The 27,908-nt window shown below is 45.7% G+C and overlaps 1 protein-coding gene across 7 annotated transcripts in view; it reads right to left on the reverse strand.

Moving 5' to 3' along the window:
- The window catches only part of camta1a (calmodulin binding transcription activator 1a), a 1,025,873-nt gene that overhangs the window by 76,225 nt on the left and 921,740 nt on the right, over positions 1 to 27,908 (reverse strand). For all 7 annotated transcript variants that reach the window (XM_069918585.1, XM_069918583.1, XM_069918582.1 and 4 more), the window contains 3 exons: positions 25,165 to 27,038; positions 19,532 to 19,658; positions 17,868 to 18,002 (listed from right to left, as the gene is read on the reverse strand). In XM_069918585.1, coding sequence (XP_069774686.1) covers positions 17,868 to 18,002; positions 19,532 to 19,658; positions 25,165 to 27,038 — 2,136 coding nt within the window. The remainder of the gene's footprint in view (positions 1 to 17,867; positions 18,003 to 19,531; positions 19,659 to 25,164; positions 27,039 to 27,908) is intronic.

Raw genomic sequence — 27,908 nt, forward strand, 5'->3', positions numbered from 1 at the left:
GACAGCTGTACTTGGATCTGCTGCACACAGAGGTGGACCATGCAAGCATAAATGGGATCCTGACCTCTGCCATTTATGCCCTGTGGAAAGAGCTTTGTGGTGGGTGGGGGGAATCTGGCCAGGGGAAAACCTACAACCACCCAGGGATAAAGCCTAGGACTGCTTCTTCCCCCCAATCCCCCAACTTGAAACAGTCTCTCCTGCCCTCAAGGCTGAGCTCAGAGACCTGCTGAGACAGGAATGGTCCTATCTGCGCCAGCACGAACCTTCACCCATGGGGTGGCAGACCCACACCCGTTTCCTAGAATCTTTTTTAAAAAATGGATCCTGATCATCTTGCATAAATTTCAAACTGTTGTATTCACTTTTTCCCTTCTCATTAAAATAATTACCACAAAGTTTTAAATTTTTCCCTGCATTAAAAGATATACTATTGTTCAACTATTAAAATGTGCTACTAATTTGTTATCTTACGTGATAGCTAATATAAAAAAAAAGATTTTCTCCTTTAATGTCCGATAGAGAATTAGGACAATGGCTTCAGTTAGAGTACCATTGTCCTGATGAAGCTCATCAAGCTTTTTTTTCCATTTGAATAAAATTTTGAAACATTTTTGTGTTGTACCACGTCAAGGAAATTTTTTAAGAGATTTGGCAAATACATTATAAACCAATGACCCAAACATATAAACCTGTTCGTTAAGATGAAACGTAATACTCTTGAAGTTCCAGACTGCTCAGCCAACACTGTCCTTCAGCTCCAGGCTTTATGCAATCGTCAGTTAATTGAAAGAAGATCAAAGGCATGAAAAAAAGTCAATCATGGATGTCAAAGAGGGAAAAGTTGCAAGAACACGCCACTGCACGGCAGACCTTCTACTTCACCCTCAGATACCCAGAAGTCACCATCACAATGAAATTTTAATAACAGTTACAGCCTTGGGATTGTTCCTTTTTTTTGGTGGGGGGGGTGTTGGGTTGGAAAGGGGAAGAGGAAGAGAATGCTGATGTGCAATTCACTCTTTTTGTTACTTGAATATCAATTGATATTCAATAAATGGACTTTTGGAGACTTATTCTGAAACACAGCTGACCTGGTGAGCAGTTTCCAGTATTTCTGAGTTTTCTATCATCCACTGTATTTTCATTTTGTGAAACTTGCATAATTTGATCAAGACAAATGAAAAGGATTTTCCACGAAATGACTTCACCCAGGATGCTTCAAGGTGAGTAACACAGAAACATTGAGGGGAATTGTAAGGTAGCGAAGAAGAGAGCATAATGCTGATAAGATGAAATGAAGTTCACTGAAGGGATGGGGTGGTATTGGAGAATTGAAATGCCAATACAAAACAATTGGGTCACGTGACTGTTTTCTGTGAAATTCTATGTAACTTAGTATGAGCTGAGTTCATGCATGTTTAAAAGAAGTTCAGAAATAAATATCTCTCAATAGTTATTGTTCTGGAAACTTAATCCTTGGTAAATTATGTTACAGTCTGCGATCTAAAGACAGAATTTTTGTTGCCCGGATGACTCTAATTTTAATGGGATTTACAAAATCACCATTTAGAGATTATGCATCAAATTCTTCCCCGACACACACAAGTTATTGTGGTATTTGTGCATTGCAAACCTAGCACACAAGCTTTAATGGCAAAAGCAGGAAAGTAAACTGCTCCCACTGAGCAAACAAAGGGAGTGAGTGGGCTAGGCAGCATCCATGCAGAGAAGAATTGGTCAGTCAATATTAAGTGTCAGGACCTTTTTTTGTAAAAGGTTCCATTGATTGACCCCTTCTCTCAATGGACCCTGCCTGACCCATTGACTCCCTTCAGCTTCTCTTTGCTCAGGTCTCCAGCATCTGCAATTATTGTTTCCCAAAACGAAGCTGCCTCACAAACAGGGCAAACTATTCTTGGTCAAACACACGAGAGTGTAGCTTATCATTTCATATGCAATGAACTAATAAAGAGTTGTTATAACACATAATACAACCTATGAATAAGTCAAAGGACTTCACAATGAAGTATTTTTTTCTAAACTCAAGTCATTTTTCAGATGGAAACCAAATTGTGTTCAGCAAGCACTCATAAATTGAATCAGATCATTTGTGTTATTATTTGAGATGTAAACACTGGTAAATAACCCATGAGAACCGTTTGACCTACCTGAAAAGGAAGACTTGGTTTAAAGCCTCATCTAAAGGACACTAATGCAGCATTCTCTCAGTCCTGGGTTGGACTGTGTGCGGAGATGTTTGTGCCCCCCTGTTGAGTTCAGATTTCCTCTCCAAAACACTTTGACCAACTTCAAAAACTGGATTTCGATGTTCACTTACTCCGCCTTCACAAATCAATGTTTGAAAGCAGGACTTCAGAAACAAAGAGTTGAAGTCTTTGCACTGTTCCTCTCAAGTCCCCCAGCAGAGAGAAGTCTTGGCACTTATGAGTTGAATCTTTCTGCAGAATTACGGGCGCAAAAAGAGTTTCAGCGTTCTATCCCTTTTCACGCCTTCAAAAGAATTGTTAATGAATGCGTTTAGAGATACACTTCCTCCTCACTGGTGTTGTGGGAGCACATGACACATTGCATAGTCCTTCGAATGAAGATGAACTGGTAGGAAAATAAACTTAAGACAAAGAGCGGCAGGCAGCAAGGCTCTCCGTGGAGGAGGCGTGAGCTCCTGAGACTAAAACAATCACCAACCTCTCTCTCTCTCTGTCACACAGCAATAGATTGACCAAACAATAACACACCGAGCTGATAGAAAACTACACACAGCCGAGATGAGTTCAATACCTTGCATTTCACTTGTCATCGGGAGTCCTCCCTGCTCAGCAATTTCACGGTCAGGACATGAACAGTCTCCCGAGTCTCTTGCTTGGTTGACTTGGAAAGGGCTGCCGCACACCAGGAACCAGCGTGGCCCCTTCTCCGCCAACTCACACGTGTTGGTGGGGATCAGCTGTCCCGCTCTGCCAGCTTGCAAAGCCTGAACAGCAGGTTCATGAACAATCCCTTCTCCCTCCCCCTCTGAATCCCAAGGGGTGCTCAAGGTTCCCAAAGAACCACAGCTTTGAGTGAGTGCACGCCCTGGCATCGCCCTCCCCCTGCCAGGTGAGGATTTCCAGGCAGCCCCCCCTCACAGAGGGAGCTCTCTCTTTCTTTTGTCCTTTTCTGTACCTGCAATGCCGCAGAATGATCGTCTCTGCATTATGACAAATCAAGGCAGGCATCTCTGCTCTCACACACTGACTGCGAGAGACTAAAATAGGCTCGCGGGAACCGCAGGCTGGGCGAAAAGGGTGCGTGTCAAAATAGGAGGCCGTCGTCACACTGCAGCACGGCCCAGCCCTCCACACCGCCTGCGATCCGGCTCATCCCCGCCCCGCACCGCCTGCCATCCGGCTCAGCCCCGCCCCGCCTGCCATCCGGCTCATCCCCGCACCGCCTGCCATCCGGCTCATCTTCGCCCCGCACCGCCTGCGATCCGGCTCAGCCCCGCCCCGCCCCGCTTGCGATCCGGCTCATCTCTGCACCGCCTGCGATCCGGCTCAGCTTCGCCCCGCCCCGCCTTCGATCCGGCTCATCCCCGCACCGCCTGCGATCCGGCTCAGCTCCACCCCGCCCCGCCTGCGATCCGGCTCACCCACGCCCCGCCCCGCCTGCGATCCAGCTCAGCCTGCCCTGCACCGTCTGTGATCCGGCTCAGCCCCGCCCTGCCCCGCCTGCAATCCGGCTCAGCCCCGCCCCGCCTGCGATCCGGCTCATCCCCGCCCCGCACCGCCTGCGATCCGGCTCATCCCCGCCCCGCACTGCCTGCGATCCGGCTCACCCACGCCCTGCACCGCCTGCGATCCAGCTCAGCCTGCCCTGCACCGTCTGTGATCCGTCTCAGCCCCGCCCCGCACCGCCTGCAATCCAGCTCAGCCCCGCACCGCCTGCGTTCCGGCTCATCCCCGCCCGCATCACAAGTATTTGCAGCCTGACGTCATGTCAGCGCCCAAAGGAACAGGCAACTGCGGTCAACTGACTGCAACTTTCCTTCCATCCTTTCAGCCCCTGCCCTGGTGCGACTCTTCAAACAAAGTTTGAGCCGAGCCACATAAGAAGATGAGAGGCTGACAACCTCAGAGTTTGCCCAAAGTCCTTGAGCTTCAGTTTCCAGGAGGGGGCCGGGGAGGTTGACACAGGGGAAGCTGTATGGTTTCGGGCCGATCAGACATGGTGTGAAAAAAAATACCGAGAAATATATTTGGCTCATCGTATTTGTGCTGTTTCTTTCCAAATTATCCAATTAATACCCCCCCTTGGCATTTTTCCCTTGCTCAGCATGAGACAACGGTGCAGGGCTTGGGATAATGGAGCAGGGGAGTGCCTGTACACAGTTGGGTTTGCAAAGAAAAGTCCAAAGTCAATCAACTTGTCTCCCGGGTTATCTTTAACTCTCAGACACTCCAGGACAATACTGGAATGTTGGCAATCCCAGCTGGCAAATTTAAAGGGAGGAGATGTACAGAGAAATGAAGTTATAACAGTGACAAGGCAGTAGAGAAATTTGAATATAGGAATGAGAACTTTAACCTCAGTAAATATGGAGGCAACGAAGAGTAAAGGTATATTTGCTGTCTTGTCAGGACTGAAGGGTCTTCAGGTGTCAATTAGGATGTAGGCAATGAAGTTTTAGATGACGAAGGGTGTAACAATGGAGGCCAGGCAACAAGAAAATAACAAAACTAGAAATCCATTAACCTTATGTTTTTACCTAAAACCTTTTCACCTGTTTACATTTAAATTTAATGTGATGTCACACTCTGACAAAGAGTTTTAGAGAAAAGTTCCCTTACACCAAAGCAAGGATCCACATCAACAGTTCAAGATTCCTTTATTGCCATATAAAATATGTAATACACTGTATTAAATAAAATTGCCTTCTCCCTGTCATAGTGCAGATAGAGTCACCATTAGTGTCACCCAGATTTCCACACAGCAAGAGAGAAAGAGAAGCAAAACAGAGTCCCATCAGAGTCACTGAGTGTCCGCGGATTCACCTCTAGTGCTCCGGCAGCCTCCACAGCTGCACAGTCTCCAGTTCGATCAATCAGCAGCCTCAGCTCTAGATCTGAACCTCCGACATGATCAGGGATCCTTCGGTGCCCGAGACCCATCCGAGCCCTTCTTGCCCTCAGCGCTCTCTCAAATCTCGGCTCTGATACCTGTTTCCCATGAGCCACTCTCCAGCAGCCTGCAACTTGTGTGTATCCCGCAGCCACGGAGCCCCTCACTGATTCGTTGCTGTGGTCACTATCCTGTGGAGGAATCTCCTTCTCAACGAGGAGTGTTTCTCCCTGATTCTGGTGCCCTGTACCGGTCTGCTACTCCCTCATCATCTGCAACCCCTCGAGATCACTGCGAAGCACAGGCATCGCCACCTTGGGCAGATCTCTGTTTTTGCAGGATTTCACTTACAAACACCATTGGCTTCTTTAACAGGCTGTTTAAAGCCTGAACACAGCCAGTGTCTTGAGAACTGGGCTGCTGAACCCTTCAGAGGAGTGCTGTTGTCTTTGCTGTCTGCTCTCTGCTCTACCAGGTCTGTACCACTGGCAGTGCTGTTATTACAGCAGTTCCAGCAGCCCCACAGATTTTTTTCTTCACACACCAACCTCAGCTGAAGTTGGACAGAGAATAGAAATAGAGAATTGGAACAGAAAAATCCAATTGTGGTACAACAGCCATGTTTTAAGGAATCGAAAAGAAGGCTTGCTGGGCATTATAGAGGACTGTTGCATTATTTCAGATGCTCATCAATTCTTAATGAGATACAAAATTTATGAATTATTGTTATTATTTAAAAATAAAAATGAACACTTCTTCTATGAAAAAATACTCGAGTTAAATTTCTAAATCACCATTCATTATATCAGAACATCCCAAAGTGCTTATAGGCAATGAAGCACTTTTGAAGTGTAGCCAATATCATACTGAAATAATGACTAGGCAACAGTGATTCTCACCCGTTGCACATTTGAGACATGGAGTTCCTCCAGCAGGTATCTCAAGGCACAGGAGAAATGCTGCCATAATTGTCTCTACATAATCCTCCAAATATACTGGCAGGGTAAATGAACCAAACCAAATCTTCTCCCAGCACAATAACATCATCATTAACTCAAGTTGTCCATCCAAATAACATATGATATTTTGAAAATATAAATAGCTTGACAGTTCTGACAGAAAGAGATAATAGTCACAATGGCTTTATTTAATACCTGGATGATTGGAGGTTAGAACAGAAAGATATCAGAAGCAGGAATAGAGAATTTGGCTCCTCAGCTGGCTCTGATGGACAGATAGTATCATAGATATGACTGATAACAGACTACAAAAAACTGCTTTGAGTTCCATCACAAGAGATTACCAGGAGATTGGGGAAACAATTGAAAGGCATTCTCACAGCCTCTTTGAGAAAATATAATGATGTCCTCACTGACTTGATAAGCTCCACGAGAATTTTGTACAAACTCACGAACCATTTGACTCAGAATCTAATAATTTAAAAACTTGAGGCGTGAAACCTAACTTCAAGCCAGGCACCAGAATTATGCACTTCCTTTAAGGAATTATGGGATTCAGCCACTTATTGCTGATTGCCATTCAGTTGGATCGTGGCATGGGCATGTCAGGATTCTATGATCTGTAGCTCAGCTCCATTAATCAGCTGCTAGCTCTATTTTCAATGATACTCCAACACAAATGCATTATCCACAATATTGAAAGTTTCAGTTGCCACGTTTTGTAGGTTAATTGGGTGTAATTGGGTGGCATGGGCAATGGGCTGGAAGGGGCTTTTATTGTCTAAATTTAAATACAAATACATTGAAAATTTAAATTTTAAAATGTAATATGCCCACAACCTTTTGGGCGAAATAGAGTTTCAGGTACCAACTATGCTTTGTGTAAAATAGTGATTTTCAAACTTTTTGATTAGTAAGGGATACTAATCAAAGGGAAGAGAAGGTTGAGAACCACTGCTCTAGACCTAATTGTTACTGAAATGTTTTGCTTGAGAAAAATTCCAATTTTCTTTGGAGTTATGAAACCGTGCACATAACGAGTCAATGAGGTACAATTAAAACAGCGTTTTCAAACTTTTTCTTTCCACCCACATTCCACCTTAAACAATCCCTTACTAATCACAGAGCGCCTATGGCATAGGGATTTACTTAAGGTGGTATGTGAGTAGAAAGAAAAAGTTTGAAAACTATTGTTTCCTGATTTCACTCCTGAATATCCTGGCTCTCCATTTAGTTGTACCTCTTCAGAATTTTCAAATCAGAAAATATTTATTTTAGTCTATCTCACTCAACACAGACAGAGGTGGTATGGTTAGTGTAGGGGTGGCATGGATAGAATAGTGGTTAGTCAGTGACCCGGGTCCGAATCCGGTGCTGTCTGTAACAAGTTTGTACGTTCTCTCTGTGTCTGCGTGGGTTTTTCCCGGGTGGTCTGGTTTCCTCCCACCCTCAAAACATATCGGGGTTGTAGGTCAATTGGATGTAATTGGGCATCACAGGCTCAAGGGCTGTAAGGGCCTGTTACTGTACTGTATGTCTAAATTTAAAAAAAATAAATTAAAACAACACTGGTATCACTCTCTAATTGTTCATAGGGTCGATATTAATGCATGTATCCTCATAACCCTTTCATCCAGTATTAATTATGTGAATCACATTGTAATCCTTTCCAAGCCCAAGTATTCTTCCCAACATGCAGTGTATAAGATTGGATGTTCTAGATGTAGAGTGGCCACGGCTCACATAGAAAAAGAGGAGTAAGCTAGACTTATATTCTGTGGTTGGGGAAAATATTAGGATTGAACAATGAAGTGAAGCTCTTCATGCATCCATCAATTGATGGAAGTTCTTCTTTGTGGTAATAGTTAACCCTGGATCACACATTCTGCTTTTTTCACGTCAGCTCCTCAGAGTTGCATGACTGAAGGTTTGACACCAGATTCAATTGAAGGCATTTATTATTAATGTTTCAAAAGGTTCATTATTTTTATCTTCTCCTATGAGTTTAAATCAAAATTTAATTGTGGTAAATCTTGATTGGTTGGAGTTGACATGTTCTGGTCACAACTAGCAGTTTTCATCTTTGAAGATGAATAAATGACAAGTGAGGACTGGACATGGGTTAATGCCTACCAAAACACATGGGAAGAATGGCTTAATGGGTGTGTCACTGGCGAGCTGCCAGAGTCTGCACCAATACAGAAAAGGACCTGATCCCCAGTGAGTCAGCACCTACAAGAGAAGAGGGGAAAAATCCCAATGAGGGGTAATAAACTCAGGGGAGCAGGGGTCTAAACCCCAGGGAGGGTCAGCACCATCAGGGGAAGAGGGGCCTGAATCCCAGGGAGATTCAGAACCGTCAGGGGAGGAGGGGGGTGAACCCAGGGAGAGTCAGCACCATCAGAGAAGGAGGAGCCTGAATCTCAGGGAGATTCAGCACCATCGGGGAGGGGGCTGAATCCTATGGAGAGTCAGCACTGACGGGGAGGGAGGGGACTGAACCCCAGGGAGAGTCAGCACCATCAGGGGAATAGAATTCTTTTGGTAGATAGAGTGAAACATGAAAGTCTACTGATACTGTAATTGTAGTAACAGAAAGAAATATAATATGAAATAATGTTAACCATCAAAACTTCAAATATAGATAAAGGAAAGAGTGACATGGATTGATGAAAAAAATCAATGGTGGTTCATTAACAGAAAAGTGTTCATCTGTTCTGCCTCGCCACAAGCTTCTATTTTGAAGTGGGTCATCATAACACAATGAAGCCTCTCAGACAGATTGTGCTGAAGAAATTGAGCACAAAGGCAGCTGACCTCAAGTCTGAGCTGCGCTCTTTGTTTCACTTGTGAGCAGCAGTGGTCGGGATATGGACGGATATCACAGTGAACCTGGAATTACATCAGACGCAGGGTTATCTTGGTACTTCACAGGCATTTGTTGAGGCATCCTCATGGAATACTGGAATACCTGCAGACTGCTGGCCAGGTGCTTAAGTAAAAGAAAACAATGCAATGAGAGAAGTCAAGGCTGCAAGGAAAGAGACAGGGAGAGAAAAGGAGACAGAGGTAGATGGGGAAAAGGAGCAATGAGGGTAAAGGTAGTGTGAGGAAGAAATAAATGGGGAAGGGTGGGGTAGAGAGAGAGAGAGAGGACGCAGACGGGTAAAACAGAGAAGGGATAGTGAGAAGCCAAGAGCAGGAGGAGCGAAGCATATGAATGGACAGCAAATGAATGGATTGATGTGTGTGAGAGAAGGAAAAGGTCTGGGCTGGAGATGAGGATGGAGGAGCAGCAGAGATAGAGGTGGTGAAACATAAAAATTGCTGCTTATTAGACTCAGTTGGTCGGGCTGTATCCATGGTCAGAAATGGTCAGTCCATGTTTTGGGTTAGGATTCTCCATTAAGTCTAAAGGAAAGGGTGGTGATAGTGTATATAAGGGGGAAGAAGTTGGGGTTGGGGGCCAAGAGGTGATAAAGTATTGAATAGAAGGTGTGAGAGGTGGAGTGAGAGGTAGAGGAAGAGACCATTGGGAAGTGGAATGCAGAGAGATATGGATAGGTGAATTGAGTGAAGAGGGTCTGGCAGATGGAGTACAATGTTGGTAAATGTGAGGTTATCTATTTTGGAAGTAAAAATGGAAAATCAGATTATCATTTAATTGGCAAATGATTGCCGCATGCTTCCATCCAGAAAGACTTGGGAGCTTTTGTGCATGAATCGTAAAGGGTTGGTTTGCAGGTCCAGCAGGCTATCAAGAAGGCACATGGAATGTTGACTTTCATTACTAGAATTTAGGAGCAGGGAGGTTATGCTACAACTTTGCAAGGTACTGGTGAGGCCGCATCTGGAGTATTGCCTGCAGTTCTGATCTCCTTACACGAGGAGGAATGAACTGGCTTTGGAGATGGTACAGAGGAGATTCACTGGGTTAATTCCAGAGACGAGGGGGATGGCCTGTGAGGAAAGATTGAGTCGTCTGGGATTGTATCGCTGCAATTTAGAAGAATGAGAAGCGTATAAAATTATTAAGATTGAGGTAGGTAGTAAAAACACACAACGCTGGAGAGACTCAACAGGTCAAACAGTGTCCTTTATGTAGCAAAAGCAGAGATACATTACTGATGTTTCAGGGTTGAGCCCTTCATCAAAGTGTGAGAAAATGCCAGCAAGCTTCAGAGTGGGAGGGGGAAGGGGGGGGTTGCAGGGCAGGAAATGATAGGTGGAGAAGGGAGGGAAGGGACAGTAGCACCGATGGGGGTATGGGTGTAAAGGCAGGGCTTTTGTGCAGATTAAAGAATTGGAAAGGCAGGAAATGGGGGAGGGGAAAGAAAAGGCAAGCAGGAAATCCGAAAATTCAATGTTCATGCCATGGAGGCTGGAGGGTGCCCAGACGGAAAATAAGGTGTTGTTCCTCCTATCTGCAGGTGGTCTGGGTGAGAGAGTACATAAGGCCATGAGCAGACATGTGAGTGCAGGAGTGCGATCCAGAATTGAAATGGATGGGCACTGGGAGATTGCTGTGGTGGTAGATGGAGAGGTGTTGAGCAAAGCGATTTCTCAGTCTGCAACTGGTCTCTTCGATGTAGAGAGTGCCACAAAGGGTGTACCGATGCAGTAAGCCAGTCCTCTGGATGTACAAGTGAAGTGTTGCTTTATGTGAAAGGCCTTTTTGGGGCCCCGGACCGTGGTGAGGGAGGAGGTGTAGGCACAAGTGCTACCTCTTATGGGGAGAGAGGAAGGTGTCAGAGATGCGATGGGTGGGGAGGGATGAGTGCATGAGGGAATCACGGAGGGAGTGGTCCTTGTGGAAGGCTGAGAGAGGAGGAGCATGAAAGATTTGTCTAGTGGTGGGATCCTGTAGTAAGTGCCAGAAATTCTGGCGGATGATGTGTTGGATGTGGAGGCTGGTGAAGTGGTAGGTGAGGATGATGGTTGTGTCTGGGGGCAGAGGAGGCCAGGGCAGATGAGCGGGAAATAGAGGGAAGGTGAGGGCTGAGTTGATAGTAGTGTGGAGGGGAAAACACGCTTGTGGAAGAAAGCAGACATTTCAGAAACTCTGGACTGGAAGACCTCATCTTGGAAACAGATGTGGTGGAGACAGAGAAATTGAGAGGAGGGGATGGAATCCTTGCAGGGGGCAGGGTGTGATGAAGTGTTGTCCAGGTAGTTGTGGGATTTGGAGGGTTACATCAGTGGAAAGCTGGTCTCCTGAAATGGAGACAAAGAGATCCAGGAAGGGGAGAGTGTTGTCGGAGATGGACCAGGTAAGTTTGAGATCAGGGTGGAAGTTGGATGCAAAGTGGATGAAGTTGAGAAGCTCATCGCAGATGCATTAGGCAGCCCTGATGTAGTTGTTTATTTACCGGAAGAAGAGGTGAGGGGTGTGTAAGCTTGCAGCATGGATTGTTCCACAAAGCCCACAAGCAGACAGGCATAGCTGGGACCCATGGCTTTTCCTTTAATTTGGAGGAAGTGGGATGAGTTGAAGGAGAAGTAATTATTGAGGGTGTGGACAAGAAGAAGGTTGAGGGTAACTGGTCAGATCTTTGGTCCAGGATTTTAAGCAAAGTGCTTTCAGACCTTCTGTGTAGGGGATAGATGTATAAAGGGATTGGACATCCATCATGAAGATGAGGCAATCTGGTTTGGGGAATCTGAAGGCATTGAGGAGATGGAGGGTATGTAATGTGTTGTGTACATAGTTTGGGAGGGATTGGACCGGGGAGAAAGGATAAAGTCAAGGTAGGATGAAATGAGTTTGGTGGGGCAGGAGCAGGCAGAAACAATGGGCCTACCTTGATGGTTGGGTTTGTGTATCTTGGGTAGGAGCTAGAAACGGGCAGTGGTGTGTGCGGAACTCATTGAGGTGTGGGCTGAGGGGGACAAAGGTGAGGCCTCTACTAAGATAGAAGGAGGCAAGAGAATGAGGTTGGTAGCCGTGGAGGGGAGGTGACCAGAGGTGATGAGGTTGGAGATAGTTTTGGAGACAGTGGGTTGATGTGTGGTGGTGGAGTCCTGTAGGAAGGGTGAATAGAAGGAGGTGTCTGAGAGCTGTCGACTGTCCTTGGCAAGATAGAGATCAGTGTGCCAGACCACAACTGTCCCACTCTTGTCGGTGGGTTTGATGGTGAGGTTGGGATTGCTGCGGAGAAAGTGGAGGGCAGAGTGTTCTGAGGCGGTGAGGTTGGAATACGAGAGGGGGTGGTAAAGTTGAGACAGTTGATGTCTCGGCAGCAGTTGGAAATAAAAAGGTCCAGAGTGGGCAGCTGTCCAGGATGAGGTATACAGGAGGAGGAAGAAGGCTTGAAGCAGGAGAAAGGGTCCTGGGTGGGGGGGGGGGGGGTGGGGGGAGTTGCAGTTATGGAAGTGGGCCTGGAGGCGGTGGAAGAAGAGTTCAGCATCACGGTGTGTGCGGAATTCATTGAGGTGTGGGCTGAGGGGGACAAAGGTGAGGTCTCTACTAAGATAGAAGGAGGCAAGTTGTTCCCATTGGTGGTGGAGACATAGCTTCAGAATTCAGGGCAGTAGATTTAGGACAGAGATGAGGATGAACTGTTTTTCCAAGAGGGTGGTGAATCTATGGAATTCACTGCCCATTGAAGCAGTGGAGACGTCCTCAGTAAATGTATTTAAGATAAGGTTGGATAGATAAGGGAAATGTGGAAAAGGCAGGTAGATGGAGAAGTCTATCGTCAGATCAGTCATGATCTCATTGGCTCAATAGGCCGGATGGCCTACTCCTGGTCCTTGCTCTTGGAGGGAGGTGAGGCGGGAGAAGTAGCAACATTTTACAATTATCTGATGATAGGAGAGGAGAAAAGAGCAGACTCGGGAGTCTTGGAGAGTCTTATCCTTGTGAGAAATGGATAAGAGTGCAGGGGGAAGATGTTGCTGGTGGTAGGAGCGCGCTGAAGTTGGCAGAATTATTGGAAGATAATGTGTCAAATATAATGATGCTGAGGTGGAAAGTGGGGTCCAAAGGGACGTTACTATTCTGTCTGGGGAAGGAGTGGGGAGGGCTTAATTAATGACAGTGGAGGGTGGAGGGGGAAAGCATGATTATTGTGGAAATAAGTAATTTCAGATGTTCTGGAGTAGAAAGCTTCATCATGGGAACAGATGCAGTGGAGGCATGGAAAGTGGGGAAAAAGGATTGCACCCTCACTGGAGACAAGATCGGAAGAGGTAACATCCAAATAGCTGTGAGAGTCAGTGAGTTTGATATTGATATCCGTGATAGTTTGACTCCTGAGATGGAGACAGCGAAGCACAAGGAAAGTCCAGGTAAATTTAAGGGCAGGGTGGAAGTTGGCAGTGAAGTTAATGGAATTGTCAAGGACTGTATGGGGACAAGAGATAGTGCCAAAGCAGTCATCAGTGTAGTGGAGCCAGAGTTGGGAGTGGTATCCAAGTAGCATCAGAACGGGGATCATTTCACATACCTGACAAAAAGGTAGACATAGCTACAGCTCATGCATGATGTGCTTTTGGCTACATCTTGGATTTGGAGGAATGAGAGGAGTTGAAGAAGTTGTTCAGGGTGAGAATAAGTTCCACCAAGTAGAGGAGAGTGTTGGTCGATGGGGACTGAACAACTCTCCTCTCAAGAAAGACGTGGAGGGCCACAATGCCTTCCTGATGTGGAGTGGATGTATAAAGGAATTGTACATCCATGATGAAGATAAAGCAGTTGGGGGAGGGGGGGGGCAGATAATCATAATTCTTCAAGGAGGTGAAGAGTGTGAGTGGTGCCACTGATGTAAGTGGGAAGGGATGGAACCTGTGGGGGGTGGGGAAACAGGATGATATTGAGGTACAAGGAGATGAAACCATTCAATATTTAACTTTCACCACTTTAATATTTTTGGATATTGTTACGTATTGGAAATCTTTGTTTCCAATAACTTCAAGAATGACCAGTGGAGGTTATCCCCACACTTGTTTTGAGCCCATCCTGGATTATTACATGTTAGAGGTCTTGGAAAATTGTGGGTTAATAGTCAAATTTTCTTGTGCTGGAGTAAATCTTTTCAAAGCCTGGCCACAAGAGATATGTTCTGCTCCAAATGTTTGAATAAATGGTTCTTAATAGAAATCAATGACTGGATTGACATCAAGCATGAAAGATTAAGGTATGGATGCAGGAGGTGTAATTGGCCTAGGCAGTGCAAGCAACAGTATAGAAAGCTACAGAGAATGTCGAGTCTTCAAAGAATTTGGAACAGTTCACTCAGGAGGTTTTTGGAGTAAAGGATGTTTGGAGTACACTCTTCAGCCTGTTTATGTAAACCGACTGTTTTCAAAGAATTCAGGAACAGATGGACCAGGAAATCTCAACTGTTGCCACAATAATGGGATCCAGTGAAACTCGGTTGTCACCGTTTCACCAGAGGCCTTGAAAGGCAGGAACAACAATCTGAACGTGTCTCTCTGTGGCCTAATGGGACTGATAATCCATATTGGGTATCAATAAAATCTCTCTTGTGCTTTATGTTTACTTAAAAGTTAAAGTAACTGTGAATCACGGGAGGGTTGCCAACAGTTAAATATTTATAGTCACCAAATTTTTAAAAACATTTCACAATGAGGTAAATCAAACAAAAAAAAACACCTTCCCTGGCTTCATTCTGGAGATAAACAATGCTCAAAACCCCAACCATCCCCACCCCTTTGCATTCGTCTAGAACCAGGACAAGAGGCAAGTGACTTAAGGGTATTGGTGGGCAACTACCCAGTCAACTCAAAAAATCCACATTGATTGTGTCTTACTCTGGCTCCTCTTTTGCCCTGATGCAAAAAGTTGACAGTTCATTTCTACCTGTGGATGCTGGCTGACCCACTGACTCCCTCCAGCTTCTCTGTTTGCTCAGAATAGCAGAACGGCACTTTCTTGTCATCCCCCTTGATCTCCAACAGTCATGTGCACCTTTATTTTATCCTTTGTCTTACTCCCTTTGCTTTTAAAGCCACCTGATACTATTCACACCAACTATTTCTCAAGAGAACAAGTTTCATATTCAAACCTCTCCATGATAAAGAAGTTTCTCCTGAATTCATTATTGAGCTTATGAGTGAATTTCTTCGATTTACAACTCCTGGTTTTGGTCTCCACCCCACATGGGAAATATCATCTCCACATGTCTGTATGGGTTTTCTCCGTGTGCTCCAGCTTCCTCCCACCTTTCAAAGTTAAGTGAGTGCAATTGTACAGCATGGGCTCGTAGCTGGAAGGGCCTATTACCATGCTGCATGTCTAAAAAATATCCACTTCTGCAAACTTTTAATATTAGCCCCAGAGAGTTAATCTTCTCTGACAGGGATACATCCCAACTTTGATTCCTTGATTGCTGCTTCACTGTGAAACTTTACTCATTTAGTAAACTTCAAGTGTAAACTACAAGAAAACCGGATTCTTGGTGTTCAGGATAATTTCTCCACTTTTTAGAAGGCCTTTTCACACCACTGTGTAAAATGGGGATTTTCCAGGGAACCCTCCCATGAACCAGCGGTGTGAGGTAGGACCGTGGACCTGGGTAATTTTCCCGGACCACCCTCTGCGGTGTGACAAGGCAAACAGCTTAGCAAGGGAAGAGTCGTGACGTCAGTGCTTGCGTGCTGCGTGACATAGGCGATTAGAATAAAGAATCATACCACAGAAATACTGAGAACAGTGGGCCATTTCTTTACTTCGGCAGGTTGCAACAACGGCCCAATGCGGGATCAATGGCCATCCTCGTTACCCATAATCCCCCACGCAGCTGGAACCACTCTGCATTTCCCAGTTCTCCAATCAGCATTGAATGTGATTCAAATTTGGTGATATGGTCCACACATTTAATGACCCCCCCCCCCCACCCCACCCTGCTTACTTAAAAGTTAAAGTAACTGTGAATCACGGGAGGGTTGCCAACAGTTAAATATTTATAGTCACCAAATTTTTAAAAACATTTCACAATGAGGTAAATCAAACAAAAAAAAACACCTTCCCTGGCTTCATTCTGGAGATTCCTTGATTGCTGCTTCACTGTGAAACTTTACTCATTTAGTAAACTTCAAGTGTAAACTACAAGAAAACCGGATTCTTGGTGTTCAGGTACCACAGGTAGAAATGAACTGTCAACTTTTTGCATCAGGGCAAAAGAGGAGCCAGAGTAAGACACAATCAATGTGGATTTTTTGAGTTGACTGGGTAGTTGCCCACCAATACCCTTAAGTCACTTGCCTCTTGTCCTGGTTCTAGACGAATGCAAAGGGGTGGGGATGGTTGGGGTTTTGAGCATTGTTTATCTCCAGAATGAAGCCAGGGAAGGTGTTTTTTTTTGATTGATTTACCTCATTGTGAAATGTTTTTAAAAATTTGGTGACTATAAATATTTAACTGTTGGCAACCCTCCCGTGATTCACAGTTACTTTAACTTTTAAGTAAGCAGGGTGGTGGGGGGGTCATTAAACATGTGGACCATATCACCAAATTTGAATCACATTCAATGCTGATTGGAGAACTGGGTAAAGAAATGCTTTAAAGACACATGTTAAAATGATGATGAAATAAATACCCTGTATCCAATTCACATATCAGTGAAGGTTGGTTTGAATGAACAATGGGGAGCGACACAAAGGTCCAATTCCAAGATCCTGAGAACTCTGGTTAAAGTAGCATCATTGCTGGGGGGGCGGGGCCTCCCCTAAATTGCCAGGGAGGGAAAATTCTAGGGAATATGGACCACGGAGTGAAAAGTTCAGGAGGTCTTGCCTTCCTGGGAATTTTACCCGGGTTCAAATAGGATCACTGCTCACCTGCAGTGTGAAAACCTCCTGAGAAATGAAGTCCAGTGTTGAGTTTGGTTATTTTTGTAATCTTTTGCAAGCTGCATCACTATTTGGATTGATTTATGTCTCCATACATCTCACTCCTTCCCTAAATTTTGAAAAAAAGCCTTTAAATTTCCAGCACTTTCTGTCCAAGACACCATCGAAAACAAGATTCACTCAAATAGTTCAGAGTCCAAAACACTATTAAGGAGTTTCATCCTGAAAACCTCTTATCACATTCAGTATTAACTTCCTCTGACAATGGGCATATTTTCATCTAATCGTTATTTCATAGGTCACTTTATCTTCTCTTGAACATTACTGGAGACTTTAGCCGCCTTCAGGTACTTGGACACAGATAACGCGCCGGCAGACGCGGCTGGGGGAGTGCAGCTGGGATGTTCAGGTGGCCACGGAGAGGACGCCTTTCTGTCACCTGAACGTGCCGGCTGAAGGAGAGCCGTGTCCGAACGAACGTCGGCTCCTGTGGACTGTGGCCGTCGTCCCACTGCTGCTTTCAGGGGCAATGGGGGATTCTCCAAGCCGGCGTATATACCTGCAGGAGGAGGTTAGGTAAGTGCTCCTCCTGGCCGGGTTCTCCACTTTCAGGTGGCCACCCAACAGCCGCATTGGGGTAGAATAGGCAGCTTTGCAGTCGGGTATTCTGGCCACCTGAAATGGCTTTTGCTTAGTTTTGCATTTTATTTTATGTAAAAACATGTAAAATGACTGCTTGATCATAAATAACAATAAATGCCTGGAATGAAAACATGCCAACTGAATACAGACCAGTCAATAAAATTAACATAAAATATGAACATACAGCAAGTCCATGACTTTTGCCTATTCAATTAAAAACTAACAACGTAAATGTACAAATCAATCTAACCAAACACGCCATTAACCTCATTGCCAAAATGTTCTTCTCCCTCAAGAGCGACATACCAGGTTGTGAATAGAGCTACATACCATCCAATGACAGCCAGTCGTGCTGGGACGTAGGAAGAGTTGGCAAGGCCCGAGCTTTGTATTCAAAGACGACGGAGTTCGAAATGATTTGACTATTGAAGGCAACCTGTAGAGTCACAAGGCCTGTGTCGTGGGCTGGAAAAGTGAAAGGGTTTGTTATTGCCTCATTAATGGGGAAGTGCTGACATTTCCAACTGTTATGTCAGCCTGACAATATTACCACTGGCATTTTTAAAATGAAAAATCACAATTTTTGCCCAAAGTTGACCATATTTCCTAACATGACAAGCTCCTGATTTCAACTGCCTCAATTTGGGTACGTGCTGAATAGTGGCCCAAACTTCAGGAAAAACCCAGTCTGACTCGATCTCCAGCACTTCTGTGAATCAGTCAGATAGCACACGTTCAAATCCTAGTCCGGGAGCACTAAATCTCGGAACTAAAACTAGAAATTATACCTTGATGAAGAGCTCAAGTCTGAAACGTTGGTTATGTATCTTTATCTTTGCCACATAAAGTGCACTGTTTGAGCTGCTGAGTTTCTCCAGCACTGTGTTTTTATTTCAATCATGGCATCTGTAGACTCATGTTTTACTCCACTAAATCTAGGAAGACTAGTAATCTAATAGAGCTCTGAAAGAACTGTCCTTCAGATGAGATATCAAACCCGAAGTGCGGTAAAATATCTCATGATTCTTATTTGAAGAGAAGGAGTTTCAGTAACTTTGCATTTCCAAATGCAAATGGTAAATCATGTTGGGCCATTGAGTATAAAAGTCAGGAGGTCATTTTGCAGCTGTATAAAACTTTGGTCAGGCCACACTTGGAAGACGGTGTGCAATTGTGGTTGCCCCATTCCAAGAAGGACGTGGTGGCTTTGGAACGAGTAAAAGAAGAATGTTTATCAGAATTTCGCCTGGTTTAGAGGGCATGAGGTATGTGGTTTGGGTTGTTTTCTACGGAGTGTCGGAGGCTGAGGGGAGACCTGTCTAAAATCATGAATGACATTCATAGGTGGACAGTCAGAATCTTCTCTCCAGGATAAAAGTGTCACACACTGGAGGGCATATATTTCGGGTGAGGCGGCAGGAAGTTTAACAGTAATGTGCGGGGGGATTATTTTACAGAGAGTAGTGGATGCCTGCAATAGGCTACCAGGAGAGGTGGCAGAATCAGATACAACAGTAGCATATAAGGGGCTTCTTGATGTAGAAATGAATATGAAGAGGATGGAGGGGTATCTACCAGGCCACAGAATTTACTTTGATTTAGACATCATGTTAGAACTGATGCATGGGCCGAAAGGCCTGTTCTTGTGCTGTACTGCTCTATGTTCTAAATAAAACAGATTATTTGGTCATCATCCTTCAGACATTGCTGTTGCCTTTCCAATATAATAACTGAGAGTACAAAGCCATGATAGAATAGACTAGGCTCTCTGATGCTACAACCTCACCTGCCACACCTAACTGGGTTTTAAAGGTGAGCTGTTTAGCACCTATGTTATTCTGCAGTGATAGGACATTTAATAGACAGCAACACATCTCAATAAGACCAAGGGAATAGAAAGGTAGAAAATGGATCATGTTGGCTACACTTACCCTGATCACTCTTCGTGTGTGGCAGTTGAGGGGAGGGGTAGAATGAACAAGGTATACACTCACCTGGGCAATAACATCTGAGAACACCAGGCTGGATAAGAGATGCAGGCACTGAAATCTGGTCAAACAGGCAACTATAGTTATTGCTGGCTTCCTGCCACGGCCCTGTGATCAGCACCTTCACTCCACCCTGCAAGAGCATAACAAAGAGATCCCACTGAGCAACATCACAGCATGTTTAAGGTATTTTTTTTCCGTTGGCCCACCTTGCACTCCCTTCCTGCACCTACTTCCCTCCCACCCATTCCCCCCATCATCAAACACCCCAGGCCAAAGTTATCCGAAGTTCATTGGGAGCAGCTTCGATATTGTCTCCAGCCTTGTTGGGCCTTGCCTAATCCCTCAGCCTCATCAAGCATTCGAGGAAAGTTCAGGGCAAGTTGTGTTTGGGTCATTGTATTTGGGCTGACTGACTGGAGAAGGTCCAGTTGGAGGAAATTTTCCCATCCTTGTGCCTGGTGGCTTCACAGGACATGGTGCTCTGAGTGCCTTGGAAACAATCCAGCTGAGCTTTGGTTCACAACTGTCAAATTCTGTCGCTTGATTTTCCATTCCAAGGTCCAAAGGCCCAAATCTATAGAGAGCAGCATAGGTATACAAAAACCCACACAGAGGCCCAGTAACACAATCACTGAAGCGTACAAGCACACATATGAGCATGCACATACATATCAGATATATTGTCACGTACAACTCTGAGATTCCTTTCCCTGCAGGTGAGGTCGAATAAGTAGTGCAAATAAAAATAGTACTCAACATACACAATTAAACAAATAAAGAAATGTAACTTCAATACAGAGAAGAAAAAAATCAATAAAATCCTAAAGTAAGAGTCCTTAAATGAGTCCCTGATTGAGTTAGTTGTTGAGGAGTCTGATGGTGGAGGGGGAGCAGCTGTTCCTGAACCTGGTGGTGCGAGTCTTGTGGCACCTAGACCTCTTTTCTGATGGCAGCAGTGAGAACAGAGCATGTGCTGGGTGGTGCAGATCCTTGATGCTCTCTTTCAGCAGCACTCCTTGTAGATGTTCTCGATAGTGGGGAGGGTTTTACCTGTGATGTCCTGGGCTGTGTCTACTATATTTTGCAAGGGTATTGGTGTCCCATACCAGACTGTGATGCAGCTGGTCAGCACACTTTTCACATCTGTAGGAATTTACCAGGGTTTCTGGTCTCATACCACACCTCTGCAAACTCCTGAGAAAGTAGAGGCACTGATGTGCCTCCTTCATGTTGTCATTGGTGAGTTGGGTCCAGGAAAGGTCCTCTGAGATAGTGACTTACAAGAACTTAAATTTGCTCACCCTCTCCACCTCTGGTCCCCCAATGATCACTGGATCATACACCTCTGGCTTTACCTTCCTGAAGTCAACAATCAGCTCCTTGTTTTGGTGACATTGAGTGCGAGGTTGTTGTTGGTACACCATTTGGCCATGTTTTCAGTCCCCCCCCCCCTGTAACCTGACTCGTTGCCTCTTTTTATGCACCCCCCATAACTGTGGTATCATCAGCGAACTTGTAAATGGTGTCATTGTTGTACCGAGCCACACAGTTATAGGTGTATATTGAGTATAGTAGGGGGCTAAGAATGTGGTGCTCTGGTACTGAGATTGTGGACATTGGCATCTGCCTATGTTTCTACACAAATGTACACAGTGTCCTGCACATGGGCACGCAGGCCCTAAAATTTTCCTGTAGGAGATTGAGGCGACGGGTTCTTCTTTCTTTAGTGCAGTACTAACATCATTCAGTTCAACACCATTGCTGCTCCAGCTGAGACCAGCAGTTCCAGCAGAACACAGTGACCAAATGTGGAGCTTTCCTAGATACTCTCAGTCACTGATCTATGAAGGCAGTATTCATCACACAAGTTCAATGAAACATTCCATTCATAGTTAAATGTCGAAAGCTCAAGGTGATCAACGTGGACTTGTTGCATCACTGTCTGGTATGAAGGTGCCAACTCCAGGGAGTTGTTAACCTGGCCATGATATCACAAGTTCCAGGTGTCGAAGACACCTACAAGAGGTGGTGTCATAAGTAAGCACCCTCTATCCTCAAGGCCCCCCACCACCCAGATCATGCCCTCTTCACACTGCTCCCATCAGGAAGGAGGAACAGGAGCCTGAAGATGAGCACCCAGCAGTGCATGGACAATTTTTCCCCCTCAGCCATCAATTTCTGAATGGACAAGGAACCACAGACACCATTTTATTTTCTCCTATTTTTTTGGCACTATTTATTTATTTTGAAATGTAATTTATAGCAATAATTGCACAGTAATAATGTTGCAAAGCAACAAATTTTATGACATGTTTATGATAATAAATTATGATTCTGATTCCGGCTAGTTCAATTCCTACAAACTTCTTTTCTTGACACCTCCCCATCTCAGAACTATCTGCACTATTTATCTTTAAATGCCAAAAGAACCAGATGGATTTTGTTAATCACTCATTCACTTGTGATCTGGATTGTAATGCCTCAGATGGTGGAAGGAGATACATTAGTAACTCCCAAAAGACACTTAAAAGGTAGTGGACATTTACAGGCAAAACCCTCCCCACTATTGAGCACATCCACAGGGAATGACGCTGCTGCCATCAGGAAAGAGGACTAGGTGCCACAAGACTTGCACCATCAGGTTCAGGAACAGCTGCCACCCCTCCACCATCAGACTCCTCAACAATAAACTCAATCAGGGGCTCATTTAAGGACTTTATTGATTTTCTTTTTGTTCTCTCTGTATTGCAGAGTCAATTTGTTTACATTCATTATCTTTTTACAGTTCTTTGTTTACATGTTTTACACTGTGTACAGTTTATTTTTTGCACTACCAATTTGTGGTAATTTTGTCACACTCATAGGAAAAAGGAATCTCAGGGTTGTATGTGATGTCATGTACGTACTCTGACAATAAATCTGAAATAAATAATTTGACAGAAAAACTCTGATGGGACATTGGAAAAGAGTAGAGGGAATGGGGCTAAATTTTTCCTGAGGCAACATCGGCATGACGTGTCAAATGGGTTACTTGTTGCTCCATGATCCCATCATTGTGCGATGGATTTCCAGTCTGATGAAGGACGTGTATTCACAATTCTCTCACAGATGCTGAGTGCTGTGAATTTGTGTTTCATCATTCCCAATTATATTCTTTTAGAGCAAATTCTGCTCTCACCTTTTTCAGTCCTATTTGATTTACTTTACAGATGGAGTAATAGTACCTTAATTTAACTGTAGTGTTGGGAGCAAAATAGTTTGCAGTGACTATTGTCAGGATTGTCCATGCTGCCTGGTAAATGGCTTTTTATCCTTTTTTCCAAACAAGCTGAAAAACAAATCTCAGTCATGGAAGGCTCATTTCATGACATGTAAATCATGATGTCTACTTGAAAACTTTATGGCTTGGTTTACTAGCTGAATTTCCTCCCCAGGTACGAGGCATGCCGAGTCTGACGGATGCCGAGAAGCATCGACAAGGTGCTGGCAGGGAGGCTTGGTTACGGCTCCAGCTTCGCATGCTTTAAATGGAGAACCTGATGTTCAGTCAGTGAAGATATGGTCTTGAGCAATCAGGTCTGCAAAAGAATGGGGTTTCTGCTGCATACTTCATCTTGCACACTCAGTTCCACATGAACACACACCTGTGTGGCATTGTTTTATGTCTTCTTGTTTTACAAACTTTATTTCCCATGTTTTCTCAGTTCTAATTAAAAAAAATTTAGACAGGCCATTTTGGCACATGAGTCTGTGCCGCCCAATTAACCTACAACCGCCGGAATGTTTCGAATGGTGGGAGGAAACCGAAGCTCCCAGGGAAAACCCATGCAGACACGGGGAAAATGTATAAACTCCTTATAGAACCCTGGTCGTGATTGCTGGCACTGTAACAGCATTGCACTAACCATTATGCTAACTGTCCTACCCATACATTGTTCTACATTGTGACTATGAAGATTGAAATAAATATTACCACCTAAATACATGTACACAAAGACAGCCATATCATTACAGACTAAAATGCACACACATGCATATACTAAGGCACACAAGCAGCTGTGCATGCACATGGACAGTCAGGTACAGATTCTTTCACATTCCATTCACTTTCATATAATGCAGCAAAGTTGATCGTGCCACATTTTCTCTGTCCCTGTCGGTTCAAGGCAAGTCTGTGGTGGTTGAGATTGATTACTGGATTAAAAGCAGGAACGACAGCCAAAACAAAGTGTGTTCTGGGTTAACTGAAGGTCACTCTGACATCAACAATGAAGCCATGAGAGGATTTTATTCTGAGATTGTGGATGTCAGTGTTAATTTTGGGTGCAGGGTCTGTGACCATGGATGTTGACAGCCCCATGCAGACAGGAGGAGCCAGATGCTGTTACCTGTGCACAATGGTATAATGGCATTTTGTCAGAAAGTGCAGGCACAGTTGTTGACTGGAGTTCAGAGTGAGGGCTAAGAACCTGACCGGCAGGTATGCCAGGACAAGTCAAGCTGTTTTGTTTTGTCCTTCTGCAGAGACCAGTGAGTAGGGAGTTAAGCATCGCATTGGATGTGTGCAGACATTACTCTTATTTGTCATTTGGAATCATCAGGTTGCCAACTCATACATGGAGACTCTGGGGAAAGTAATTCATCTCTAGAGGGTATAATTGATCTCCTGGATGCTTCAGGAAGAAAGCCTTGGAATATGTAAACATTTCATTTTTATTTTATTTTCCTTGAATGCTTTAACTTACTAATTGTAAAAAAATATGGGGGCCAAGCTGAGAAACAGCTTCTTCCCACGTGCAGTGAGAATGCTGAACGACCAGAGGAACTGCTCAGACAAACCATCCGAGACTCTCATATTCAATGAACAATATTTATTTTTTATTTGTACTGTACGAGTGTTATGTCTGGTTGTATGCCTGCGTGTTTTGCACTGAGGATCGGAGAACGCTGTTTTGTCAGGTTGACAATAAACCTGACTTGAACTTGAAAAGAGTCTGTAAAGCTGACGGACGAGCATTAGCAATGAGGCGACTGTGAAAGGGAAGCTGCCTTGTATGTGAAAGAGTCAGTGACTGATGGTGGGAGCCCAGGTTTGAGATGGATGAAAGTGGCCTAATGAAACCTCCAGGAATATGGACTTCTGGACTTGAAAACCCCATTCTTCGCAGGTGAAAATATTTTGGGGGGGGGGGGGACATGTTAAATGGGGTCAATATCAATGGGAAAGTGTGGGCATTCTAAAGAAGGAAGAGGTGGGGACAAGATGAAACAGGAATCAGTAAGTGTGAGCAGAATTGCTAAGCATGAGTAGCATCAATAAGTGTAAAAGGGATTGGTGAATATGAACAAATTGATGAGTGTGAGAAACTTCAGTGTGTGTGAGGAGCACTGGTGAATGTAAGCAAGATCAGTGAGTGTGAATAGCCTCCTGGTCTGTCTCTGACATGAAGAATTTGAATCAGTGAGCAATGGCTCCCTCCAGTGGCTCAGACTGCAATGGCAAGGCTGTGACATTAACCCTCACCGATCGTTCCACTCAAGGGATTGAGGCAATGTATTGGAGAGCCTCAACTAGGGGACAAAGAGGACATTTTAGTATGAATGAGAACAATTTCCAGCAAGTGTTCTTCACTTACCTCAGGATAAGACCACTCCGGGGAATAATCCGTCACCATGAACAAACGGCCGTTCTGCTGCAGCGGCCCCAGGCCTCCCTGAGCCGACACGACTTCGGATACATGCATGTAGGCCATGGAGCTGCCGCCGCTCTCCCCGTTGCCCAGCTGCAGGCCCTGCTGCTGCTGCTGCTGAGGGCTGCAGCACGGGATGCAGATCTCGGCCTGGCTGAAGGTTGCCACTCTGGCTCGCTCATCCTCCGGCGGCTGCAGGTTAGTTCCAGTCGCCGCCTCACTGGTCACCAGCTGCTGCCCATACAGGGCGCTGGTGCCTCCTTCCACCGAGATGAAGTCATTGATCAGGTCCGAGAACTGGTTGCTGAAAGAGATGTCAAAGTGGTCCAGGTTGAGCTCCATGTTGGCTGACGCTCCCAGACTGTGGTGGGCAACCGGGTACAGACTGGACACCATGTTTCCCTGGAGGATGGGCAATCCGTTGGCCCCTGCAGCTTCAGCCTGGATGTAGTGTTCGTTGCTGCAGGCGGGGAGCTCGGCTGACTTCAGCAGGCCCTCGCCTCCCTCCGATGGGGCTGCCGTTTCCATGGGGATCTCCGTCTCCGCAGCAATGGGCTGGAAGTTGGCCTGGAACTGGAGCAACTGCAGGGAGGGTGCAGCGTCCACGCGACCTGGCTGCACGGGACCGTTGCAGCTGGAGGCGGTTGGCGCGGGCGACTCCGTCTTGACATTGGCCAGGCCCAAGGTGCTGGCGAAAGGCGGTGCCCCACTCTCGCTCAGACCATTGCTGTGAGCGGCCGGCTCCAGGCGATGGGCCTTGTTGGCCTCTTGCAGGAAGAAGCTAGGTGAGGGATTCTGGTGGACGTGGGGGCTCTGGACATTCTGGGCATAACCCGAGGAAAAGTCCTTACTGGAATCGATGGCACTGAAATCCATCTGTTCCAGAGTGGTGCTGGGACTCAGGCCTCCAGAAGACAGCAAGGCTGAGCCAGGAGTCAAGGAAATGGAGGTCGGGACGGAGCTGGTTTGGAATCCTTCCTTGGTCATCTGCTGGTCGAACGAGTTATCCTCGGTCTTGATCTCCTTGACCAGGGGCCCGCTGAATGAGTAGCTGGCCTCGCTGCCTGGTGGCTGCCGTGGAGTGCTGCTGCTGTTGTCATTTTTCAGAGCCCCTCCACCGTACGTCTGGCCTTGCTTGGGGTTGTTGAGGAAGCAGTCGGGGTCGAAGTTCATGCTGGCCTCTGGGATCTTCTCACTGCTCTCCAGGCTGGAGGAGAGGACCAAGTCCTCCGCAACGCCAGCGGACATCATGGACAAGCCATCAGGGTTGCCGGCTGCTGCCGAGGAGGCGAACGCGAACTTGTGACCATCCGAGTTGACAGCCAGGACCAGGCCTTGGGCTCCTGCGTCGGAGGCGATGAGATGCTGGCCGGGGCCAGCGCTGGGCGACATGGTGTACACTGCCTCATTGGTCACCTCGGACATGAAAACGGTGGCGTTTTGGCTGAGGCTGCACATTACTGAGGCCACAGCCATGCTGGAGACGCCGGTGATGGCTGGGCTGTCGGCCATGTCTGTTTCACTGTTCAGGCCACTGCTGATGGAGACCGGGGAGTTCTGGGTGGTGTCGGGCACCTCCACCTGGTTAGTGGAGGAGACCTCGGTGCTGTTCTGGTGCAGCAGGACGGGTTTGGCCAGCTTACCATTCCGTTTCTCGCGGCTTGAGGCCTTGCCGTGACCATGGTCGTTCTTGCCCTCAGAGACGTCATTGTTTTGGACTTCTGGGTGGCTGCTGTAGGCGCCGGTTCGCGGCTCCACCTTCGGTGAAATGATGCGGTGTTTGGCACTGTTACACTTGTGGTGGACACTGCTCCCGGCACCTAGAGGAGGGAATAAGGTGGGGAGAGGGGTAGTGGAGGCAGGAACAGGTAACACCAATCAATTGGCAGCTCAATGGTTTTCACTCCAACATCTTCCCTCCCATCATTCACACTGAGCCACAAAATTAGGTTATGGGTCAGTTCGAAGGGAGAATTTTAAAGGAGGAAGTTTGGAAGGAGAATTCCAAAGTTCTCGAACCTTCCATGGGATTACAGATTCTAAAAGCATTGAACCTCTCCTTCCCTCCACCTCTCCAACCAGCAGATCTCCCACCAAACAACTTGTCCCATCCAGAGCATCCTACCGAGGGGTGTTAGCAGTGACTCACTGAATCCCTCTCTTGCCTTCAGAGACTGGAGCTCAAGATTCAGGCCAATGGGTCTTTTCTGGATCTGAGGGACTGTTGCACTGTTGGATGTGCCATCAGATTTCTGCCCACTCTCTGGAGCCTCCGTTGCCAGCATTGAACTGGTCCAAGAGCTAATCTATACTGGGGCCTCAACATTGTTTCAAGGAAGATTTTTAAGTATTTTGTGTACATGTCAATAAATGGAATCCTGAATTTTACCGGGTAACTGACTCCGACTGTTCCACTACTATAATGCTGTACCATCTCAGGGTTGACCAAGGAACAAACTTAAAGACACAAACGAGTCTGAGGATGCTGGAGTCTACAGCTACACACAACCTGCTGCAGGAACTCAGAGGGTTCATGCGCACCAGTGGGAGGAAAAATAAGTCAATGGTTTAGGCCGGAACCCTTCATCAACACTCAAATGTTTTGAGTAAGACTCCAGACACCGTGGTCGAGGTAAAAACGCAATGCTGGAGAAACTCAGCAGGCCAAACAGTGAACTTTATATAGCAAA

Source organism: Narcine bancroftii, chromosome 2 (assembly GCF_036971445.1).
Source record: "Narcine bancroftii isolate sNarBan1 chromosome 2, sNarBan1.hap1, whole genome shotgun sequence".
In the NCBI taxonomy this organism is placed as follows: Eukaryota; Metazoa; Chordata; class Chondrichthyes; order Torpediniformes; family Narcinidae; genus Narcine; species Narcine bancroftii.